Source organism: Podarcis gaigeae, assembly GCF_964106915.1.
Source record: "Podarcis gaigeae genome assembly, chromosome: 8".
In the NCBI taxonomy this organism is placed as follows: Eukaryota; Metazoa; Chordata; class Lepidosauria; order Squamata; family Lacertidae; genus Podarcis; species Podarcis gaigeae.
This window is the reverse complement of record NC_139684.1, coordinates 4,579,740-4,603,052: the sequence shown is the minus strand read 5'-3', so window position 1 is coordinate 4,603,052 and position 23,313 is coordinate 4,579,740. Positions and strand designations below refer to the sequence as shown.

At 48.9% G+C, this 23,313-nt stretch overlaps 1 protein-coding gene and 1 long non-coding RNA gene across 2 annotated transcripts in view; one reads left to right on the top strand and one right to left on the bottom strand.

Annotated features, from left to right (window-relative positions):
* LOC310851240 overlaps window positions 1-23,313 on the bottom strand; it is a 984,470-nt gene that overhangs the window by 118,560 nt on the left and 842,597 nt on the right. The window lies entirely within an intron of this gene.
* GGCX (gamma-glutamyl carboxylase) lies at window positions 1,185-22,996 on the top strand. Its single transcript, XM_083753274.1, has 15 exons — window positions 1,185-1,355; window positions 2,906-3,106; window positions 4,885-5,043; window positions 5,196-5,361; window positions 7,556-7,634; window positions 8,775-8,881; window positions 11,010-11,173; window positions 11,691-11,968; window positions 12,760-12,891; window positions 15,480-15,631; window positions 16,426-16,595; window positions 16,856-16,986; window positions 18,260-18,407; window positions 19,656-19,851; window positions 21,943-22,996. Exons 1-15 carry the CDS (start codon window positions 1,328-1,330, stop codon window positions 22,106-22,108), a joined length of 2,277 nt encoding a protein of 758 aa, XP_083609400.1. The 5' UTR covers window positions 1,185-1,327; the 3' UTR covers window positions 22,109-22,996.

The window sequence follows — 23,313 nt, the reverse complement described above, 5'->3', positions numbered from 1 at the left end:
ACACAGAATCTGATTCTCTATGTTGCAAAAAAAGATATGCAGCATTTTTAGAAGAAGGCTTTCTTCAGTCAAACCAATCAAATATATAGCTATATTCCAGGGCGAGTGGTACCAGGCGTCCTGTGTCAGATTGGCTGTTTTCCATTGAGTTGCTATTACCATTTGTGGTGCCAAGATCATCTATAAAACCAGGGATTTTTTTTCCCCAGACAGAACTCAGGTGGATGCCGTTTACACCTGAGGGAGGCAATGGGAGGCATCCATGGTGAGTTCCAACACCTCTTTTTCTAGAAAAACAGCACTGTTTAAGACTTATTATTTTGACAATGTATCTACATTGGTATCACCCAAATATTCAGGAAATTAATTTGGACAACAAACAATAACTTATTTGGTAACATTTGTCATTTCTGTCAAAATTAAACCCGCCAATCTTGAATCAACTGACATTCCCATCATAAATGGTAAATAAATGATTATTGCAATAATTAGGGGATACAAAAGAAGACATTTTTGATATTTGCAAGGGAGTAAGATACTACTTGTGTAGTAATTTGAAGGGTTTTCCCCCAAAGGAAACTGGAAAAAGTGAGATTCTGATTGCTAAAAGCTCCTCCCCTTTGGAGCCGGAGCGTCCGGATCGGTGCCAGGAGTAGAGGGAAGATCGCGGCCACGCTCCACGTCCACCCTCCCTATCCAAAGGGCTGGAGCAAAAAATGGCTCCCTTAAAAGGCCACCACATCCCGGGCTTTTACCATTAGAAACGCGTGACAAACGTGCATAATGTGCTGGAACCCAAAGACATCACCGGGAAGCAGAACGCTGGGATGTTGGAGGAGACCAGTGAAATCATTAGGCATTAGAACCATTCGTGTCGATTTTTTAATGCCAATTTATTTAAAGACCAACCACCTCCACGTCCTCCTCCCACGAGCTCGGTGTGATCATAGTCGTCAACTTTCCCCTTGTCTTGCGAGGAATCCTATTCGGAATAAGGGAATTTCCCTTAAGAAAAGGGGAAAGTCGACAGCTATGCGCTTGATTCTCCAACTCTCCGTTTTAGTCTCGCAACAGCCCTGCAAGGAGATTAGGCTGAGAGGCAGCGACTGGTCCAAGGCCCACCCTTCATGTGGGCGGGTGGAGGCTGCTTTGCTGGGCGGCCCGTCCCGCTCCTCCGCCCGGCCCGCGCAGGGAGGCGCCTCCGCCGAGCCGGAAGTCAGGGCTGCGCGGCGCTGCCTGGCTCGCCCTCCTCTCTTGGGGGGCCTCCCTGGCCGGGACTCCGCCGAGCGGAAGGCGCGCGCTCTCGCTCTCCCACCGCCACGTCGAGATGGGGCCGGGGCGCGTGCACGTTGCGGGTATGAGCGGGCAGACGGGGGGGGGCGAGGTTCAGGTTCAGGCCTCTGGGGGGGTGCTGGGGAAGGGCCCCCCTTCTTCTTCCTGCAAGCCCAGCTGGGGCGCAGCGCCCGCCCCCAGGACTGGCACCGCGTCTCCCCGTGGCAAACGCCCCCCGGTGGGGCGAGGAGGGCAGGCTCTGCAATCCCCTCTTTTAATTCCCCCCATGCCCAGGGCAGACAACCCGGGATAGCCTTAAGCAGTGCTTTTTTCTGGGGGGACGCAGGGGGACGCACACCCCTAAACATTTTGTGAATCTAAGTTTGGCCTCATTGAGGAGCAGTATTTCAATATGAGCAGGAAAATGAGAGTACCTCTAAACATTTATTTCTTAAGGGAAAAAAGCACTGGCCTTTTAGCCATAGCTGTCAACTTTCAGATTTGAGAATAAGGGATCAGCAGCCTCAAAATTAAGGGATCTAACAATCCGGGATTGCAGCGGGAAGCAGCGCTGGAATAAGGGAATTTCCCGCAAAAAATAGGGAAGGTTGACAGCTATGCTTTTAGCTAGCAACCAGATATACTTTTTATTTTAAAGTAATAAGATCAACCATATATATCTTTTAAAAGCTTAGAATAATAGAACTGTAGAGTTGGAAGGGACACCAGGGGTCATCAACCCCTTGCAATGCAGGAAGCACAGCTGAAGAATCCCTGACAGATGACTATCCAAGCTCTGCTTACAAACCTCCAGGGAAGAAGAGTCCACAACTTCCCAAGGGAGTCCATTCCACTTCATTCACTTTTATGGGGGGGGGGGAGAGTAAAGGGTGCAATAGAATACAGTCTGGGGGGGGGCTCAACATTCTACACTCCCCCCACCCCAGCTCAGCCTGCTCCTTCCTGCCTGGGCTCTGTCCCTTGGTCACACCAGAGTGTAAGGACAAGACTTGACCAATATGTGCAACAAGGTGAAGTAGACATCAGGATTTTTCTTTGGGGGGGGGGGGGATTTTATCAACAGCCAGTTTGAATTTGCTGTGTGTGCCTAGCAGTGTGCTGGTTTTCAAAATGCAGATTCTCCCATTCCTTTGCCGTTGGCAACCTCTGGTCTCTTTAATTTGAGAGACACCAGAATTATACCAGCAGAGGCTACTTTTCCTGTTAGAAGGCAGTAGCTTCTTCTGTCCCCAAGTCACAGGAAAAGCAGCCTCTGCTGGCATAATGCTGCTGCCTCATAAATTAAAGAGACCTGAGTCAAGCTGTCCAGGGCACCATCTGCATGAGAACATAGAGAGAGCCTGCTGCTAGGTCAGGGGGTTGCCTAAGGCCTCTCAGCACCCTTCACAAACGACAGCCCCTGGGAGTCTTTGGGGCAAGCCTTGACTGCTTAAAGTGGTTTGATACAGCTTTGGTCAGTATTGTTCAGATTTGGGACCATCTCAGACGTACTCAGCAATTCTGGGATTGAACTCAGGGCTTTTGCATGCAAAGCTGATGCTCTGCCGCTGACCCACGACTCCTTTTCTCCCTCTGGGGTGCAGCTGCCATCCTTTTCACCTTATTTTTGCAGGCACTCAGCTGTCAGAGTCTCCTGCCAGCCAGAAGAGGCGAAGCAACAAGGAGGAGGAGCCTGGGCCCTCGACCCTCCACAGCTGGACCAAGCGCCTCCTGGGCTTTGAATGGGCCGATCTTTCCAGCTGGCACCATTTTGTCTGCTTACTTAACAGGCCGACTGACCCTGCGGCACTGGGCATCTTCCGCTTTCTCTTTGGTGAGTCTTTTGCCTAAAGAGTGCTGGCCCTGGGAGGCCGGTGTGGACTGGAGAGTGCTTGGTGGGGAGGACAGGTGAGCAGGACAGGTGCAGAGTGTGCATTGGTCACTTTCTTGCTGTTGTCAGGAATTGATCCAGGCTAAAGACTCCACATACTCAGTCTTCAGCAGCTGCAGGAAATCTTGGAAGAAAGGGCACTTTCCTTTCCAAGGGATGCTTTTGAGCACCTTGCCGCAAGTGCAGGAAACTCACCTGAGCTGGCAGGCATAAGATAGTGCTCCCTGCTAGTCCACTCCGTGTTGCTTGGTCTTCCTGATGCATCTGAAGTTTGCCACGGTTGAAGCCAGGAAACTTGGCTAGATTTATTTGATCCACCAATGCTGATGTTGTGCTATTTGCTCATCCTCAATGCATCATTTGATGTCCACTGCTTTCTTTGGAGCCTTTAAACTTGTGAGGATCTTCAGTGCACCCTGTATTGAGATGTAAATGCAACAACTACCAGACTTTTAGAAGACATCTGAAGGGGGCCCTGTTTAGGGAGGCTTTCAATGTTTGATGTAGTACAGTATTTTAATATATTTTTTGGGAAGCCGCCCAGAGTGGCTGGGGAAGCCCAGCCAGATGGGCGGGGTATAAATAATGAATTATTATAATATTATTATTATTATAAGGCCTAGAAAGGGTGGTGGGTAGAGTTAAGAGAGAGCATGGCCATGTTGAGACCAGGAATGGGTGTCAAGAGCCCAAATTAGCTGGCTTTCCTCCTCTCCTCCCTCATAACTGCTTTTTCTCTGCTTGTGATGGCCGCTGCTGCCCTCCTTTCACACACTCTCTGCCATATCTCTTGCAGAAGGAATGTCTGTTCCTACACGCCTCTTTCTTTACAAAGCTGCCCACAGGGCCTCTTTGCCAAACAAAATAGATGGGCTGGTTTTCCTGAGAGCTGTTGGGGAAATAATTTCATGGTGGTTGCAATCCAGTTCAGTGCACAGGATGTGGAGGAATGTGCTGCTTTTTAAAGCTGTGGTGTTTCCCTCCCGTACTGGAGCCAGCTGGTTTTGGTGGCAGCTGCAGAGATGCCACATCCGTAGCTGGCAGCAGCTTTTGGCTTCTCATTTTGGGCCAGTGCTGCTGGCCTCTTTCTTATCAGCAGTGATAGGAGACTTTGGACTTGGTTAGGAGAGATCAGGGTGTGATCCCATCATGGGCTGAGCTGGATGGTTTGTCCTAAAAACTAACAAGAGGTGTGTGTGTGTGTGTGTGTGTGTGTACAGAATGACTGACCTTTCCTTTGAATCACTGCTGCTTTCAGTGGGAAAAAAATTCTACTCTGTGTTTGGAAACTCTCTCAGAGCCCCCTTCACTCTTCATTTATGGCACACATCTGACAGTTCCACCTGACCCTCAGCCTTTTCTGGAGTGGACTGCAGGAGCACATAATGTACCAATGTGGTGTACTGGTTAGAGTGTTGGACTAGGGTAAGGTAAATGTAAAAGACCCCTGGATGGTTAAGTCCAGTCAAAGGCAACTATGGGGTGCGGCGCCCATCTTACTTTTCAGGCTGAGGGAGCCAGAGTTTGTCCACAGACAGCTTTCCGGGTCATGTGGCCAGCAGGACTAAACCACTACTGGCGCACGGAGGACCGTGACGGAGGCCAGAGTGCACGGAAACGCTGTAAGAGCCAAGGGTTCAGATCCTCACTGCATGCCTGTTTCCTTCCAGTGTTTGACCCCATTCCACCCCACATCATTCTTCTCTCTGGCCCTTGCCTAGGTTTGTTGATGGCCTTGGACATTCCCCAGGAGCGAGGCTTGAGCCAGCTGGACCACAAATACCTGGATGGGCTGAAGGTGTGCCGCTTCCCCCTCTTCAACTTCCTGGAGCCCCTTCCGCTGGACTGGATGTACCTTGTCTACACAGTGATGCTGCTGGGTAAGGACACTGGGAGAAGGCCGGGGAGGTGGGGTGGACCAGCCCTGCAGTGTTGGCTCCGCCTTGTTTCCTGGGCTTTGGGGCCTTGTTGGGTTGAGTCCGGCTGCAGAAGGTGCTTTGGGGACCTGACCTTGCCTCCCTCGCTGCAACAGGTGCTTTGGGGATCATGCTGGGCTGTTTCTACCGCCTCAGCTGCCTGCTCTTCATGGTGCCTTACTGGTATGTCTTCCTCCTGGACAAAACAACATGGAACAACCACTCCTACCTCTACGGTCTCCTGGGCTTCCAGCTCTTGTTCATGAACGCAAACCGTTACTGGTAAGGGGTACTCCCTTTGCTTTGCTTTCACCCAACAACCCTGATGTCAGGTTTTGCAGTGCCTCCTCTTTGCTCACAACATGCTTAAGCCAAGTAAACACCTTTCCCGGCATTTCAGTTACACAATTTCAGCTGGACATTTGAACAGCTTGTGTCAGGGGTCAGGAGCAGGTCAGCAATGAAAAGCACCAGTGTCAGTGAAGTTAGCTCTTTATTCCAGGAAACCAAAACAGTGCAGTGATCACAGCAACTCTTCCCAGTAGGTCTTGGTACATTTGTGGCCGTTGTGAGACTGTGGGGCTTTCCCAGTGCCTTTCTAAGGCCCCTCTTCCCCCAGTTCCTTCCCCAGCAGCCTAAGGCTACTTTGTCTTGTCTCTCTTTGCTCCACCCTCTTCATTTCTCTGTGTGTTCTGGAAGACCAGCAGGGAGGAGAGATGGCCGCAGCAGGAGGGGGAGCTTCCCTGGCTTCTTCAGCAGCCTGCCTCCACTTCTGCCTATTGACCCCCCCCCCTCTGCTTCTGCTTCTGCCACAGCCTCTTCCTGCTCACTAAACCCTGTTACGTCTTCAGCTTCCAACGCATCCTCCTCCTCCCAGTCTGCTCCCTCTTCTCCCTTCTGACACCACTTGTCATCATCCCACCACCAGTCCTTGGGCTCTGAGCCTTGTTCCCCTGGGGGTTCCCCAGCTAGTGCCTTCTACCCCCACCCCCGCCTCTGTCTCCATCCAGCCCAAGACACTTGCAGGCTCTGGCATGAGCTCCCTAGGAATTCTCCAGCAGCTGGAGGAGGAACATGAGCAGGCATCTTACTTACTTTATCTCATAAAATTTATATGCCACTTGATTGGAGAAAGAAACCCCAAAGCGGTTTACAAAAAAGAATAAAACAGTGAAATAATTGGTAAAAATAGTTAAAAAAAGCTATTCAAAACATTTTTAAAAATAATTAAAATAAATGATAAGCTGGAAACCAGATTAAAACACCAGTCAACGTTCTACATACAGTATCTGAGCAGGCTTGCCAGACAAAAATCGTGAAAAGTGCACAATGAAATGTGCCTGCCTGATGTCAACAGGCAAGGAGTTCCAAAGTGTGGGTGCTGCCACACTTACAAACTACAGTGGTACCTCGGGTTACAGACCCAGAAATAGCACCTCGGGTTAAGAACTTTGCTTCAGGATGAGAACAGAAATCGTGCTCCGGCGGCAGCAGGAGGCCCCATTAGCTAAAGTGGTGCTTCAGGTTAAGAACAGTTTCAGGTTAAGAACGGACCTCCAGAACAAATTAAATTCTTGACCCTAGGTACCACTGTAAATGCAAGTCATTGATATTTAACTCATAAATCTTGCATTGTTGGTCTTGCATTGCAAGGCATTGGCCACATTTCACATGAAACCACAGTTGAAAATTAACTACGGTTTAATGTGAACAAGTAACCTGCTGGCGCACAATGTTCAAGGGCATCTCCTTTGCTGCTTCCCAGCTCCTGCCTTTGCCTTAGGAGAAGCAAAAATCCTGTGCCTTGGCTCAGTGTTAGGTGAAAACTTGACCTTCTTTTTCTCTGTACAAACCATACGTAGTAATACAGTAGCAACCCTTGGCTACCACTCATGACTTGCTTGGAGGGCAACAAACTACAAATCTGGATTCATAGGTCATGGCCTGGAATGTGCATCTTCACTGCGCTTAGTTTGCCCATGACCAGCTCCAGACTGTGGCAAAGACAGATTCCAGGTGTCGGCTTTCTGAATGCGTCAGGGTGCTCATCAGCTTCTTCTGACACCCCCCCCCCCCTTGTTGCCACTGGAGAAGTGACTGTGGCTTCTGGGTTTCAGAAAGATTTTGTGGACCTCTTGCCAGAAACCGAAAGCTGCAGCTGTGTGACCCTAGCAAGCAAGGCTTCAGCGGAGGTGTGGGGTGGGGGAGGCAGTGGTGGGAGAGGCGGCAGCAGGCAACGGAATTGGATGGGCCACCCCTGACAGCACCACCTTTTAAAAAAGTCTTGTGTTGCGGTGGGCTGAAAATAATATTTCAGAATTCTTAAGTGCCATCACTCAGGAGGATGCCTTAGGCATCCAGAACACCTCTGGTACTGGCTGAGCTGATTTGGACCCCCCCACACCTTTGTCTCGATTTAAAATGGTGCGTGGGTAGCTTCTCAGTCCCTCTTGGTTAATGCATCTCTTTCCTTTAGGTCTATTGATGGCCTCTGGAATCCACAGAAGAGAAACGCGCATGTTCCGTTGTGGAACTACACACTGCTGCGCACACAGGTAAAGTGCTGTTATTTCCACCTACCCCCACCCCAGTATGCAGACTCCTCTCAGTGTCTGCACTGATGTGTCCTCTGGAAACTGTTGTAAACAAAAATCTGCCCTTTTTCCCTTATGGGGTATCCAAGAGCCCATACAGAGTCCTTACGTAGGTTCCCTATTGGTAGGAGAAAATAACAGAGGGCAATCAGAGAATATTGAGAAGCAAAGCAGCTAGTAAGCCTGATCTTTATTGATCTGTTACAACAGGGTCCTCACTCACCACACGCAGGAGGGAGGAGGAACCCAGAACCAAGGTGTGCCTGCCCTTATATAGACATTTTAAATTCCCTGCCCTGAAGCTCAGGACCACCCCTCCATACATCATATGTACATCACAGAAGGGGTGTACCCTAAGACCACCCCCCAGATACTTCATACCTACATCACAGAAAAAGTGGTCTACAGCAGAAATCTGAGTGCGTTGTTTATCTCATCTGACAGGTTACCTGTTTAATGGTCACTTGATTGGATTGCCTGGGGAGCCTGGCCAGTCTTTTGTAATGATACATACTTAGTTCCTGAGCCAGGTCTCAGGCTCACACCCTATTCATATCTTAAATGTGCCCTTCGTGAGGATTCGTGAGGAAAGAGACAATGGGGAGGTTTCCCACTTTGACCTTGCAGAGAAAACATTTGGTCAGTTTGGGAATCAAAAATGGTTTCAGGTCGGTCTTCCTGTGCTGGTCTATGTACATGCTTGGTTGGTACACTTATGAACATTTAACATATATCTAAGACCTCAAAATTCCTATCACAAACAAAGCAGCCTCTGTGTAGATGGATGAGCCAGGACTCCCCACCCCCACAGAAGCAGCATGGGCTCAGCATTGACACTGACGGGCTGTGACTTTCCCGGTTTGCAGGCCAGCGTCTTTCCCAGCCCTACCTGGGGATGCCAGGAATTGAACCTGGGATCTTTTGCATGCAAAGTGTGTGCTCTGCTGCTGAGCAAGAGCTCACCCCCTTCATTGGGGGATATGTAGCAGGGTCCTTTCCTCACCCCGAAGGTAGTTTGGAGATGGGCAACCCCTTTGCTCCTGCCTGATGTCTTGTGCTTCAGAATCTAACTCCCAGATTCTTGGCCTTGTTCCCGAGCAGATCTTCATTGTGTACTTCATTGCGGGCATCAAGAAACTGGATGCGGATTGGGTCGAAGGCTACTCCATGAGCTCCCTTGCTCATCACTGGCTTTTCAGCCCCTTCAGGTGAGGAGGAAAGGGAGGGAGGGAGGGAGGGAGGGAGGGAGGGAGGGAGACGGAAGCAGTGAAGGAGAAGAAAGGTCAAGGAATCACACAGGTGGAAGGTTCCAGCCTCTCCCTTCTGCATCCTAGATTTGAGAGGGTGGAATTCCCATGAGGGGTCTGGCTTCAACTAGGGATAATACTTGCTAGTTTTCAATTACAATCCAATAATAGCCGCATTATAACAATACTAATTTATATTACAATTATTAATACCAATTGTTCAAATACCAAATTATATAATTTAGATAAAGTGGCCCCCTGTGTGCTAGATTTGATGAATTGATTATTTGCTTTATTTCTGTGTTCCAAAATCTTATTAATTTCCAGTCATAATGATAATCCCTTATACAACAACTGCAATATTAAAAACTTCTATTCATGCTGACACATTAAATGATTTATAAAGCTACAAGTGAGGAACTCAAATTATATTCTTGTTCTTCCTGTATGTGGCAGTTATTCTGTCTGTGGCGTTTCTTCCTGTCCTTGTGAGATGTTATATCTTTATTTACCCCAGTTCTTGCTGTTATCCATCATGCCTTGGGAGGAACTGATATCCCATTGTTCCAGAAATTTCTCCATTGCTCTGTCTTGTGCTTCATTGTTTTACAACTTTAGCAACAGCTGCAAAAGTCACTCTGTCCCAATAAATAACCTGTTTTCACCATTTCCCTCTCAGTCTGGGAAAAAGAGCGGTCTGTCGAATTGCACATGACTCAGTAAAGAACCTTATCAGTTCCTTGGCAGTTCACAGACGCCTTTCATCCTTCCTTCCAACTGAAGATATATGATATATACTTCAAATAAAATTAAATTCCAAGTCCTCTTAGCATTATTCAGTTCACTCTGCAAATAATAAAGGATAGGGAAGAGTCAGCTCTAAGTTTCTATCTTTTGCAAAATAGAGCTTCCCTCCCTTTCTCCCTTTTTTACACACACAGTTCCGTTTGGTGTTATATTCCATATTTATAATCTAATTATTTCATCCTCGCTTGTACAAATATAATTTGAGCTAACATTGAGAGGAGAGTTGCCAAATCATAAATGTAGAGAATAAAACTTTAAACAAACCATAGGCTCCCCTCTCTGCCCACCGTCTTTTTCACCAAATGAAGTCTTATCTTCAGTTTTGGGATCTCATCTCTTCTAGCACGCGCCTGTACTTTAGTCCAATTAAGCTCCAACTAACAGGAGAACCTCTGCTTCTTAATGGCGGCATTAGAGGGTTTCCGGTGGGCGAAATGTTTTTGCACTCAGCTCCTCCCTGCCCCTCGCATTCCATGCCAGAGCGAGGAGATGAACTGCGAGTGAAGCCCCTTCCCCCTGTCCCTGGGGGGAATTTGCAAGGATAATTACCCTCAATCATCCTTGTTTTTCCTTCTCTCACTGTCATGGAGTCTGGCTCCATTAAGGCAGAGCAGAACCAGAAGCCCCTGTTCGGTCCACATTTTTAAGTGAGCTGACCTCCAACCACTTTGATGCATTGGAATGTGATTATCCATTGGACATGACCAAATTTTGTGATACAGTTCCTGGCGCAAAAATGTACACACACACACACACACACACACACACACATATTAATTTGCAGATTTAAAACTAAAATAAGTTTAGAAATGCATTTGTGATAAAATGCATATTTAAGTTTACAGTATGATTTCGTCTTACATGGGGCTTCAGTTCCAAAGGTTCTGCATTTACATGAAAACTGCACATACCCAAACCCTTGGAACTGCCCTGCGGCTAGTGAGTGAGGGTGGGGGGAGGGAGAGAGTCCCCAGTACTCCCAGAGCCCTCACTCCAAGTGGGTGTGGCACACACAACAAGCAAGGCAGAGATCTCTTTTCATGTCAGGTAACCCAAGCAGACATGGTGTGAAAAGAGCTTGGTTGAAATCATGTGAGTTAAATGTATGGAAGATTTGATCATACTGTATATTTAAACTAATATCTGCATGGGCTTTTTGTTTTTAAGAATAGACTTGTGAATAAACACATAGAAATTGACATTGCTGTGCATCCCTAGTCCTGAGCATAGGCTATTCACCTCCACCCACCACTTCTTAGTTATGCTGTGTCTTCTATCTCAGGTTGGTGCTTTCAGAGGAGATGACCAGCCTGCTGGTAGTGCACGGTGGGGGTCTCATGCTGGACTTGACCGCCGGCTACCTGTTGTTTTTTGACGCCACCCGACCCATTGCTCTTGTCTTTGTCTCCTACTTTCACTGCATGAACTCCCAGCTCTTCAGCATTGGTAAGTTCTCCAGAAGTCCAAACAACTCTCTTCTTCACAAGAGGGTCAGGAGCCCTTAACTCCTGTCTTGTTTGGCTTTGGCCGTTAACCACGCTCCTGCTCGCCTGTGGTGAGTAAGAATCCCTTCTAGGTAACCAGGAAAACATGATTTTTTGGCTGTTTGGAAAAAAAGTGTGGTATACTGTTTGCAGTATTAACAGGCTGCAAATTGCTAACATAGGTTCATGCGGAGAAACAAAAAATGAACCAAAAAACACACAATTTTTTTTGGGGGGGGGAGAGAGATTGTAGCTTTTGCAGACACTTGCAAGCCTATGTCAATGCCATTTGGGGTAGTTTGTGTGACAAACTTGGTAATAAAACTTCCTCCTCGTCTTTGTTTTTGCAAGGTGGTGGGTGGAAGATGGCAATTGTACCTAACCTTAGCATTGGGCTGGTATTGCAAACATCTCCTTCTCTGGCCTCCCTGTCCCAATCCACAGAAGTCCAATTTTCCGGCTTTCTTTCTTGCCCCCAGGTATGTTCTCCTACACCATGTTGGCCACCAGCCCACTCTTCTGCTACCCAGACTGGCCGCGCCACCTGATCATGAAGTTGCCGGCCTGCTTCCAAAGGTTCCTGCCCCTTTCAGAGGCTCCACAGCCCAGTCAGGAGTGTGTGTATGGAGGAGCAGGGCAGCAGAGGTTAGGCAGAGGAGCCCAGAAGCTGGGGCTGCGGCAGAAACTGGGGGCCATCTTCACAGTGCTGTATGTGCTGGAGCAGCTATTCCTGCCCTACTCCCACTTCATCACCCAGGTGAGACAGGCCTGCTTGGCAGAGGCAGCCAACATAGTGATGCCTTCTGGATAGCGTTGTGTTAATCGTGTTAATTCACAAAGCCCTTAACAACATTAGTCAGACCCCACCTGGAGTCCTGGAACAATTTCTGGGCACCCCAGTTTAAGATGGATATTGACAAGCTGAAATGTGATCAAACAGAAATGGAGGGTGAATGAGGAGGTAAAGGGTCTGGAAACCAAGTCTAATGAGAAGACTGGGAGGTGATGAGATATCCATCTTGAAATATATAAAGGGCTGTCATGAGGAAGATGGAGCAAGTTTACTCCTGCTCTGGAGGGTATTGTGGGGTGTTTCTTAACTCTTGCAGACGTGCATATATATATATGGGTCTTGGAGCAAAAGGTGCTGTATGTTGTCATTGGACAGATAAGATTTTCCTTGACGTGGGTCCTCTGGGAAGCAGAAGATGACGGATCTGGGTTAACAAAGTGGGAGGGACTGAGGAGACCCCACCTGAGCCAGTGCAATTCTTCCCATGGTGCATTTCTTTCCCAGCATTCCTGCAAGTTTGAGAGGTTCCCTGGTCCAGATCTACATTGAAATATATTGGTGCAGGATAGTAACGGCAGAATCAGGATTGTGAGGTGAAATATCTGGTTGCTGGTAGTTTTTAGTCAGAAAATAATAGTCTGAAGTGGCAGCTCAGTGCCTTGTCCATAACTGTCAGGCTGGGAGTGTGAAGGAAGAGGGAAAACAAGATCCTTTCTGGGAAAAGTCACCAGATTCCCCCTCAACTCCTTGTGCAGGGCTATAACAACTGGACAAATGGACTCTATGGCTACTCGTGGGACATGATGGTCCACGCACGCTCCCACCAGCATGTGAAGATTACGTACCGTGATGGTCTCACTGGGGAGGTTGGCTACCTCAACCCTGGGGTCAGTGTCTCTTCCTTTTCATTTGCAAGGGGGCACAGGCAGCTTTGGGCTACTTTACTTGGGCTGCTTCCCACATGGCAAACTGCAAATCAAATAATAGAATTGTAGAGTTGGAAGGGAGCCTGAGGATCATTTAGTCCTGCAAAGCAGGAATACACAGCTGTCCCGTACAGGGATTGGACATAAGGATACATTGCATGTCAGGACAGAGGCGCCAGCTTGCGAGGGCGATAGGGGGCAGGCGGGCAACATTGCATGTGTGAAATCCCAATACTGGGAGGAGCTGGGGGCTGAGCCAAACACACGACTTCAATGGCTGGCGGCTCCTCCTCTACCTCCTCTTGGCGCCACCACCAGCAGGTGGCAGCCTTGACTCTCCTGCCCCTTTGTGGAGGAGTCGGCCACTGGAGCTGTGCTGTGCTCGACTCCACACTTCACCTCCATGCATTTAGAACATTGGTGGGGCCCAGCCCCAAAATATGGGGAGGGGCAAAATAACTGAGCCCACAAGAGCTGGTGCCCCTGGTCGGTTACATGGTTGTATTCAGACCACTGTACCTGTGTCAGTTTTAACTGCAGGAGTGTGATGTTTGTCAAGGCTGCCTGCTATGTATCTCATAAAAGAAGCTCATGCCGTGTGTGACAGATATGTAGGGAAGTGTTCATATGCTGTGTATTGCAAGTTGCTTTCAGTTAACTTTATGCAAAAAAAGAAAAGGGGGAAACATGCAGGGCATATCCAGTGCCGTGGTGCAAAGCTCCCTCCGATGCCGCCCCCCACATTTCCCAGAGTTGTTGACCTTTTTTAAGGGAGGACAGGGCTGGAGGAGGCGGGCGGCGGCTGGAGGGTGGGGAAGAGGCGGAGGCTGGACGTGGCGGCTCCCGGCTCAGCTGGCCGCTTTGTGCCGCGGTGGCCATGGCAGATGGAAGCTCCAGGCATGGTGCGGCATGGCGGAGGCAGGCAAGGGCGGCAAGCTGATGGTGGGAGGCACCATGTCCAGCCTCCGCCTCTTCCCTGGCACCCTCCAGAACTTGGCGCCCTGGTGTCCCGCGCCACTAGCCTCTATGGGAACATGACTAATTAGTGCAAGTAATAATCATAATTGGGAGGATCACTGCACAGCCCACCCACTTCAAAGTGGTTTCCTGAGGATCTCAGGAGATGGGAAACCTCCAAATGATACTTACAAATAATTACTTGTTGATACTTGTGGGTTTTCTGCTATATTTATATATACACACAAAAATACAAGCTGTTTCGTAGACCAAGATGCATCAATCTGGGATGCCTAACTTTCTTTTGGAATAAAAATCCAGCTTTTAGAGATAATAATAATAATAATAATAATAATTAATAATGCCGCAGCCACTCTGGGTGTTTCATCAACCTCAGCTCTGGGAAAACTACAGAGTCATCTGAGCTTCATGCAATTGGAGTGGGCGCTTTGGAGCCAGACAGTCAATAGCCCTAGTTAACCCCACATTCCAGCGTGCCACCAGGGAATCGGCTGAGAGGCCATCAGAAAGGGATAATGCATCTCCTTTGGAAGCTGTTTGGATCCATTAAGTGTCAGGGGCAGACCATTTGAATCGGGTTGCGGAGAAGTCTAGTTGCACCAGGAAGTGATCTGACCATGGCACTTCTTTTGTTCCACTGAAACTTAATGTCAGATCACCCACATCCACAGAGGTAAACACCAGATCCAAGGTGTGTTCATGGCTATGAATAGGGCCATATTTATTCAGAGACAGCTCAGTGGAGGCCATGCTTTCCATGAAGTCCCAAGCAGCCCCTTGTCAGGCCATGTCAGCATGGATGTTAAAATCAACCAGGACCACCAAGCCAGGTGTCTCCAGGAGAACATCCAACATGACCTGAAGCAGTTTGGGCAGGGAATTCTTGGTGCAGCAGGGAGGTCAATACACCAAAAGGAATCCTGTACTGCCCCTATTGCCCAACTTCCAGAACATGCACTCGGAAAACTGTGTCTCCCTAATAGGACACCCGGTGAAAATTAGACTTCCTAAAAATCATTGCACCCCCCTCCTTCCCCACCCACATGATATAGGTTGCTGTGTGTAAGAGAAACCTGGTGGATAAGCAGTAGCAAGAACAGGCTCATCTACCTTGTCCAAGCAAATCTCTGTTATAACATGCTAGGTCAATTCCTCCATCAAATCATGGATGGCAGCAGTCTTCTGAATCATTACTTTGACAGTGTCTTGTGGGACACCTGTAGACTTCTTGTCAGGGCCAGACCTGGAGGCAGGGATAGTCTTCAAACAACAACTAAACCTTCCTCAATAATGATGTGGTCTGGTCCAAATTCAGCAGCTGGAACAAATAATACATCTAAAGTGCAGAGAGGTGAATTTGCATGAGCTGCATAATCTTTGGAATCTTCACTTTCTAGCTGTAGAACTGTTGGGATTTTGGGTACTGATTGCTAGACCTTGCTGCTCTTAAGACCTCTCACGGCAGCAAGTCTGTCCTCCTGCCCTCCCATTCTCCTCTTCCCTGCACCCCCCCCCCCACCAGCCTGCCACCCTTCCTGTGCTCCAGCTGAGACTTGCATGTGTTAGGGCAGGTCTTCACCCAGAGTCGACGCTGGAGGGACCACGCAGATATGGTGAAGCAGTATGCCACCTGTCTCAGTCAGCTGCTGCACAACTATAACATTTCAGAGCCGGAGATCTACTTTGATATTTGGGTCTCGATCAACGATCGCTTCCAGCAGAGGTGAGTGGGCTGTTCCAGCAACAGAAATGCCCTTGACAGTAAAGCAAAACTGGGGAGCTTCCAGCCCACAGGCCCAATCAAGTTCCTTGGTCTTCCCCAACTGGCCAGCAGGCTGCTTTGGCCCGGCCATGCCAGCTGTGTGGCTGGTAAAGACATGGCTGTGCCAAAACCGGGGCTGCCGGGCCCTTCCTGTCATCTAATCAATGGCACCTGCAACACCCCCTGCACTGTACATCAGCTGATCACTGGAGCTTTCAAAGCACAGTGCCTTTGCCTGGATGGTTTGATTTCAAGCCAGGTAAGGAGAAGCAGGTCACTTGATGTCATTGTGACATTGGGTGATCGGCAGGCGGACTGTCTCTTCACCTGTTATACTTGGTCCACGGGAGGTGGGGAGGGGGAATTATACAAGCTGCACTAACAATTCCAGTAAATTTGGAGTGCTATACAAGTGTTGGGGAGGGTGGGGGTGGAAGTTAGGATGTTGCTTCCCATCGTGCAGTTTCTTCGTAATATCACTTACAGGTGGCCCAGAAACCACCTGTCCTTAAATGTCTCATAAACTCAAGCTGAACCCATCCTGCAAAGCTTGGTGATGAGCCAAATCATTGTGGTCTGTGACTCAAAAGATATTCTGGAATTGAGTGCATGGAAGGAATGACAGCCGTATTGGATCGGAGGCACACACCCATGCAGGCGGAGCCCTCTTCCTTGCTAGTTATATTGACTTGACAATGGCCGGGGTCCTTCTGATTCGGGTACCTTCACTTTGCCCATGTCACCCCCCTCCTTAGACTCTTTGATCCACATGTGGACATTGTGAAGGCTGAGTGGTCCCCTTTCCAAAAGACGACATGGGTGAAGCCTCTGCTGGTTGACCTGTCACCCTGGCGGACAAAGCTACAGGAGATTGAGGACGCCTTGGACAACCAAACCGAGGTGGTCTTCATTGCAGACTTCCCAGGTACGCCTGTGCTGTTTGCCTTCTCCTGGAAACGGTATCCCTGTTTAAGCCAAGTCTACACAGTACTCTTTGGCATATTGCCTTTTGCTTGTGTGAGCAAGTTGCCTTTTAACTGCCTGTGTAGGGAAGCCATTGCAAGAGACTGGTGAAACCTCACCTGGGGGTGATCTTGGGGTGTCAGAGCAGCAGTGGTCTTGGGGCTGCTCCTGGGCGCTCTGTTGCATTCCAGCTGCTCATCTCCCAGTTGTCCCCCATGGCAGGCCTGCATCTGGAAAACTTTGTCAGTGAGGACCTTGGCAACACTAGCCTTCACTTGCTGAAAGGGGAAGTTGCAGTGGAGATTGCCAGCACGCAGAAGAACCACACGCTGCAGGAAGGAGACAGGATACAGGTGAGGGGGAAGAGAAGGCTGAGAGGCGATATGATAGCCACTTTCAAATATCTGAAGGGCTGTCCCATGGAAGATGGAGCAAGCTTGTTTTCTGCTGCTCCAGAAGGGCTTCAAGTTACCAGAAAGGATATTCCGACTAAACATTAGGAATGGCTTTCTGACTGTTTAACTGTGGAACAGAGTACCTGAGAAGGTGGTGGACGCGCCTTCCTTGGAGGTTTTTAAGCCGAGCTTGGAGGACCATCTGTCAGGGATTCTTTAGCTGTGATTCCTGCATTGCAGGGGGTTGGACTAGATGGTCCCTGGGGTACCTTCCAACTTGACAATTCTATGGTTCTATGAGAACCGAGCTGAGCCTTCGCAATTGGAGAGCAGGGGAAGGGAAGCCTTTTCCAGCCGTGTCCAGAACCACCAGTGATCCTGATGCTCTGCCCCAAAGCACAAAGGAAAGGCAATGGGCATCTAACCACCTCTCGACCACCACACATCCCCCGAGCCCACTGAAGTATTGGAACCTTCACCCCATGTGCAATACTTGCATGCACTGCTGAAAGGCTGAGGCTTCATGCTCAGGCACATGCTTTGCATGCAGCAGGTCAAAGGTCCAGCTGCCCAGTATCATCTCAAACAGCACCAGGACTGCGAAAGACCTCTGCACTCCTGTGACCCAGGAGAGCCACTGCCAATCGGGGGAGCAGCACTGGCTCAGATGGACCTTTTAGACCACTTTAAGGGCTTGTCCACACTTCCACTTGTCCTGTGCCTAGAAAGGCCAGGTCTGAGTGGTTTTCTGCTTAACTGAATGCTTTCTGAACACTTTCCATGGGAAAAGCCTCTCTTGAGTGTTAAATCAGTCAATGGCCACACTAAACTGCTGCTATATCATAAAAAGCTGACTATCTCAACTTCAATATAGCCCATTTTCTCTTTTGAACTGAATATGGCCCCTCTTGTGCCTTGTGAGAACTCAGAATCACAAATACAAACAAACCATGACCAAAGGAAATAGTTTTAAAAGTAGTAGGAGCAGAAAAACTTTACAAAGCAAGAAAGGTGTTTTTCTCTAGGCTCTCGCCTGGTCAGTCATAAATAAGCAGTCAGCATGCTTGGAGGAACCTGCTCCAGCCCTCCTCTGCCTCATAGCACCCCCAACCCAGCAATGGGGAGTACTGCCCATTTTGGGAACCCCTGCTGTAGATGGTGGGGCCCAAGCAAAATGAGGCCAGGGCCCTGTGTTGATATTCCAACTTTGCTCTCTTCCTCTTGGACACAGCTGCCGCCGGGGAAATACCACAAAGTCTTCACAGTGTCCCAGGAACCGTCCTGTTACATGTACATGTACGTCAACACCACAGAGGCGGCTCTTGAGCAGAACTTCACTCGGCTGCAGGAGTTGCGGGAGAAGGTGCAGAATGGGACAGGTAAGGCTGAGCAGTGGTTGGTGGGGCGAATGAACTGGGGGCCTCAGAAGGTCTCCCGGCTGCACCGCCGGCTCCAGGGCACCAGCCTCTGCCGACACAGTCCTCCTCTATTTCTCGCCTGCTGCTGGGACAGGCCAAGGACTGGCCTTGGGCTCTTCAGTCCCAAGCGGAAAGTTCAAGGTGCCTTCAGGTGCTTTCAGAAGAAATCATGAAAACCTCCTGGATTCTTCCATCCAGTCCAGCATCCTGTTCTCACAGGGCACAGCCAGATGTCTGAAGCAGAATTCCACAAGCAGGGCAGGAGTGTAGAAGCCTCTCTCACCTGCTCCCAAACTCCCACAAACTGCCTCTGAGGTGAAACATAGACATTGTGGCTAATAGCCATTGCAAGCCTTAAAGGTAAAGGGACCCCTGACCATTAGGTCCAGTCCTGACCAACTCTGGGGTTGCGGCGCTCATCTCGCTTTATTGGCCAAGGGAGCCGGCATACAGCTTCCAGGTCATGTGGCCAGCATGACTAAGCCGCTTCTGGAGAACCAGAGCAGCGCACGGAAACACCCTTTACCTTCCCGCCGGAGTGGTACCTATTTATCTACTTGCACTTTGACGTGCTTTTGAACTGCTAGGTTGGCAGGAGCAGGGACCGAGCAATGGGAGCTCACCCCGTTGCAGGGATTCGAACCGCCTACCTTCTGATCAGCAAGTCTTAGGCTCTGTGGTTTAACCCACAGCGCCACCCGCATCCTCCATCAATTTCTCTAATCCTCTTTTAAAGTTTGTGGACATCACTGCCACTAGTGGGAGTGAGTTCCATTGTTTGACTCTGTGCTGAGTGAAGAACTCCTTTAATCTGTCCTGAGTCTTCCCACATTCAGCTTCATTGAATAACCCTGAGGTTTTGTATGATAGGAGAGGGCTCCCTGTCCACTTTCTCCACACCAGAGATAATTTTATACAACCTGCCATGTCTCTCTCTCTCTCATCTCCCCTCCCTGCCAAGTCCCATTTTTTCCTAAACAAAAAAGTCCCAAACACTGCAGTTTTTCCTTGAAGAGGAATTGCTCCACCCCTTGATCATTTTGCTTGCCTTTTTCTGAAACAATGTCCTTTTTTGAGGTCCAGCACCTGAAACCACATATAGAGTATCCCAAGTGCAGTCGCACCATAGGTTTACACGATAGCATTATTTCATTTTCAAGCGACTCTCAGACTTCTGATACTAAATCCTGATATTGCCCCCACCCCCAGAAACGGAGCCCCTCCCTCCAGAGCTACAGCCCATCTTGGACAGCTCCATGGAAAATGTGACGCAGGTGGACCCTGTCGTGGAGGCCTTTCTTCGCCGCCAGTGGCGCATGGAGGAGCTGCAGAAGCGCCGCAATGCCACACTGGCCGAGCGCTTCCATCGTTTCATCACCAAGAAGTACTTCGTCTTCCGCAGGAGGTGAGAAAAGCCTTCTCTTTCCGCACAACGTTTGCCCTCTCTGCCATTTCTTGCTGGCTTAACCTGGTCCACTTTCTGGCTTTGGCAGCTGGATGTTGCTGTGGGCACCCTGTAGTCTGGCTGCCAGGGTGACTGCGTCTGTTTATTTACTTCATGTTTTGATATCCTGCCTTTCTTCCAAGGTGGGATTCAAGGTAGTCTCCAACATTTAAAAATGTTGTTATAAAATACAAAGTAATAAAAGAAAACTAGTTAAACCCAAAAGTTAAAAGGCATCAGAACACATGTAGAGCCAGCAGTTAAAATATACAGTGGACGCTCGGGTTGCGAATGTGATCCGTGCGGGATGCACGTTCACAACCCGCAGTGGTGCGTCTGCGCACACATGGGTTGTGATTCAGCACGTCTGCGCAAAGCGCAATTTAGCGCTTCTGCGCATGCGCGACTGCCGAAACCCGGAAGTAACCCGTTCCAGTACTTCCGGGTTTCGGCAGTCCGCAAGCCGAAAAAACGCACAACCTGAAGCGTCTGTAACCCAAGGTATGACCGTAGTCTGCACTGACAGCAGCCAGTGATCAGCATTGTCTGCCCCTTGGTTTTTAAAAAAGGCCTCTCTAAACAGAAAGGTCTTAACCTGCTGGTGGAAGGATAACAAAGAGGGAGCTAGCCTCTCCTGGGAGGGAATTCCACGGTCTAGGAGCAGCCACAGAAAAGTCTCTCTCTTGTCACCTCCCAGCTGTGCCTCTCCTGTTGATGGGACTAAGAGAAGGTGAGTTCACCCAGGCAGGTTCATATTGAGAGATAGGATATTTTGAGTAATCTGGTCCCAAGTCATATAGGGCATAACCAGCACTTTGAATTGTGATTGGAAATGGACTGGTAGTTGGCAAAATTGTTTTAAGGAGGGAGCAACGTTCAAAGGGTCGTTTGTTTTTCTGGGGGTTCCTCTTCACAGTGCCAGTTTGTCTTAATGTTTTAGAAAAGGCCCTTCCCTAGGCACACAGTCTATGGTGGTGAAAATGCACAGCTTAGTCTAGGGCCAAGGAACTAAATCCTGACCTCCCCTTCAGGCCAACTTCAGTCTGTGGGTGGGGCTGCCCACCTGTCAGTCACCCAATGTGATGGCAGCAAGAGAACAGCCTCAAGGGGGTTCTGCTCTCTCGGTGCCCGTCACCTGGCCTGCACTGAGAGCAATCTCACTGGCCGAACCAAATGGGGAATGCTCTAGGGCAGAGCTTTCCAAACTTTTCAGGATGGTGACCCACTTTTTAGACATGCAACACGGTAGTTCAGTTTTAGTAGGAAACCGGAGGCTAAACTAAGAGCATTCGTTCAACACACCTGCACATTGCAGCTAACGTGTCATGGCACACAGTTTGGAAAACTCTGCTCCGGGGCCACAATGTCATATGCTGATAATCATAAAACAAAACAGCAACAACAAAAACACTCAAATCAGTTTACAAAATGGATAAAACAATAATTATAATTACCAGCAAAAATTAATAAAAATTAAAGACTTTCAAAACGTTAAAATAATAATATATTAAAAGTATATTAAAACACACATCACCTTTCTAAACTTCAGCATAGGCTTGTCTAAACAAAAATGTTTTTAGCAGGTCCTGAAAAGATTACAGCGAAGATGCCTTCCTGGTATCAATAGGGAGGGAGTTCCAGGGTGCAAGTGTTAGAACATTGAGTTCTAACCAGTGTGGAAAGGGTCTTATGTGGCACCTGTAACGGGGTCAGTTCCATTGATCTAAGCGGTTGACTGGGCATATAACGGGGTGAGACGATCTCACAGGTAAACTTGTCCCTAGTTCTGAAGGGCTTGATATACTAATAGTAACACCCTGAACTTTGGCAACTAATGTAGATATTTGAGCAGAGGTCTTATATGCTGACAGGGTCTCATTCCTATCAGCAACCATGCTGCAGCATTCTGCACTAACAACCGCTTCTGGATTAAGCGCAAGGGAAGCCCCACATAGAGAGCATTGCAGTAGCCTGCTCTTGAAGAAACCATATCTAGTGCATGCAGACATTAAACTGATAAGGTGAGTTCCTTCTGTTTCTCTGCCTTCTCAGCCTCCTGATGACCTGGATTTCTCTGCGGAACTTGTTGTTGGGCCGCCCACCCCTGGAGCAGCTGGCGCGGGAGGTGGCCTATGCCAACATGCAACACGAGGAGGTCCGGACACCCAGCAGCAGTCCAGACACGGTGCCAAAACAGCCAGGGCGTTCTGAACTCTGAGCAGCAGCCGTCGCTACCTCAGCTGCCAGCAGCAGCAGGGAGGCTCTCGCAATGGGGCCAAAGGATGGGAAACTAGGGGAACAGTCTGAGTGTGCAAAAGAGCCACTTGCTGGACTGTATGGCGTGCCCTCTCTCCCTTTTCTGGATTTCTGCTCTTCAGCCAAGGCTCTTGTACTGGCTTGCTGAGACCCATTGCCTCCTGCCCACCTCCACTGGCCTCTGCCGTCTGGAGACGGGTGTATTAAGGGGCAGTGCCCCACCAGTGCCCTCCTCCTCAGTCTCACTGTTGCCTGTTGTAGATTCAGCATGGAGGAAGATGATGGGGACAAAACCAGCATTAGTGACAGAGATTTTCACTGTCCTTTTAAAAACACCCAGAGGTAGCCACTGTCTTGGTCCAGAAGAGAAAAAACTCCCGTATCCACAAACTGGGCAATGCATTCGCAGGACCAATGAAAATGCTGCAAAAGAGTCAGCAGGTTTTCGAGGTTTCTAGAGCTGTTCATGAACCTGAATGTTAAGGCAAACTGTGAGTGTTGAGATTATTTTTCAGCTAATGTTGGTTGAAATTGAAGGGGGGGTTGCCAGGCAGTGGGTTGGGTGGGCCTGAAGGGAGATGTAGTCCAAAATATCTGGAAGGGTATTAGGTTGGGGGTGGCTGCTCTACCACTTGAGCTCTGGACACACAGTTCCAATTTCACACAATTGGAAAGGAACTGGAAACCTTCACTGCAGTCTGGGTATCTATTACAGATGGGCTTACAGCAGGAGTCCTCAGGTTTGTCTAAGAGCCTTATAATTATGTCTAGAAAAGAGAAGGTTGTGGCGAGCTCCAGTGTGACCAAGACAAAAAGTGTCCAATTTCTATTAAAAAGTACATTTTATGAACATGTGTGTGTCATTGATTGTCTTCACTGCGACAGCTCTTCACTCACCCTCTTGAGGGGTGGTTTTACAGGGCTGTAGGCAAAATTGCCACTCTGTGTCTTTGTGGCCTCAGGACGGGTGGCTTGGCTCGTGGCTACCATCCCTGGGTATACTCTGACTCCATGTGTGGTTCCTACTAGTGGCTTATACCTCTCCTGTTGTGCGTGGTGGGTGTCTGTGCTGTGTGCATCCCATGGCAATAGTTGCTTCATAGCACTTGAATTCAGAACCGCCCAGTGAAATTGGACTTGGAACAGAAGGGAGGAAGGACTTCTTCA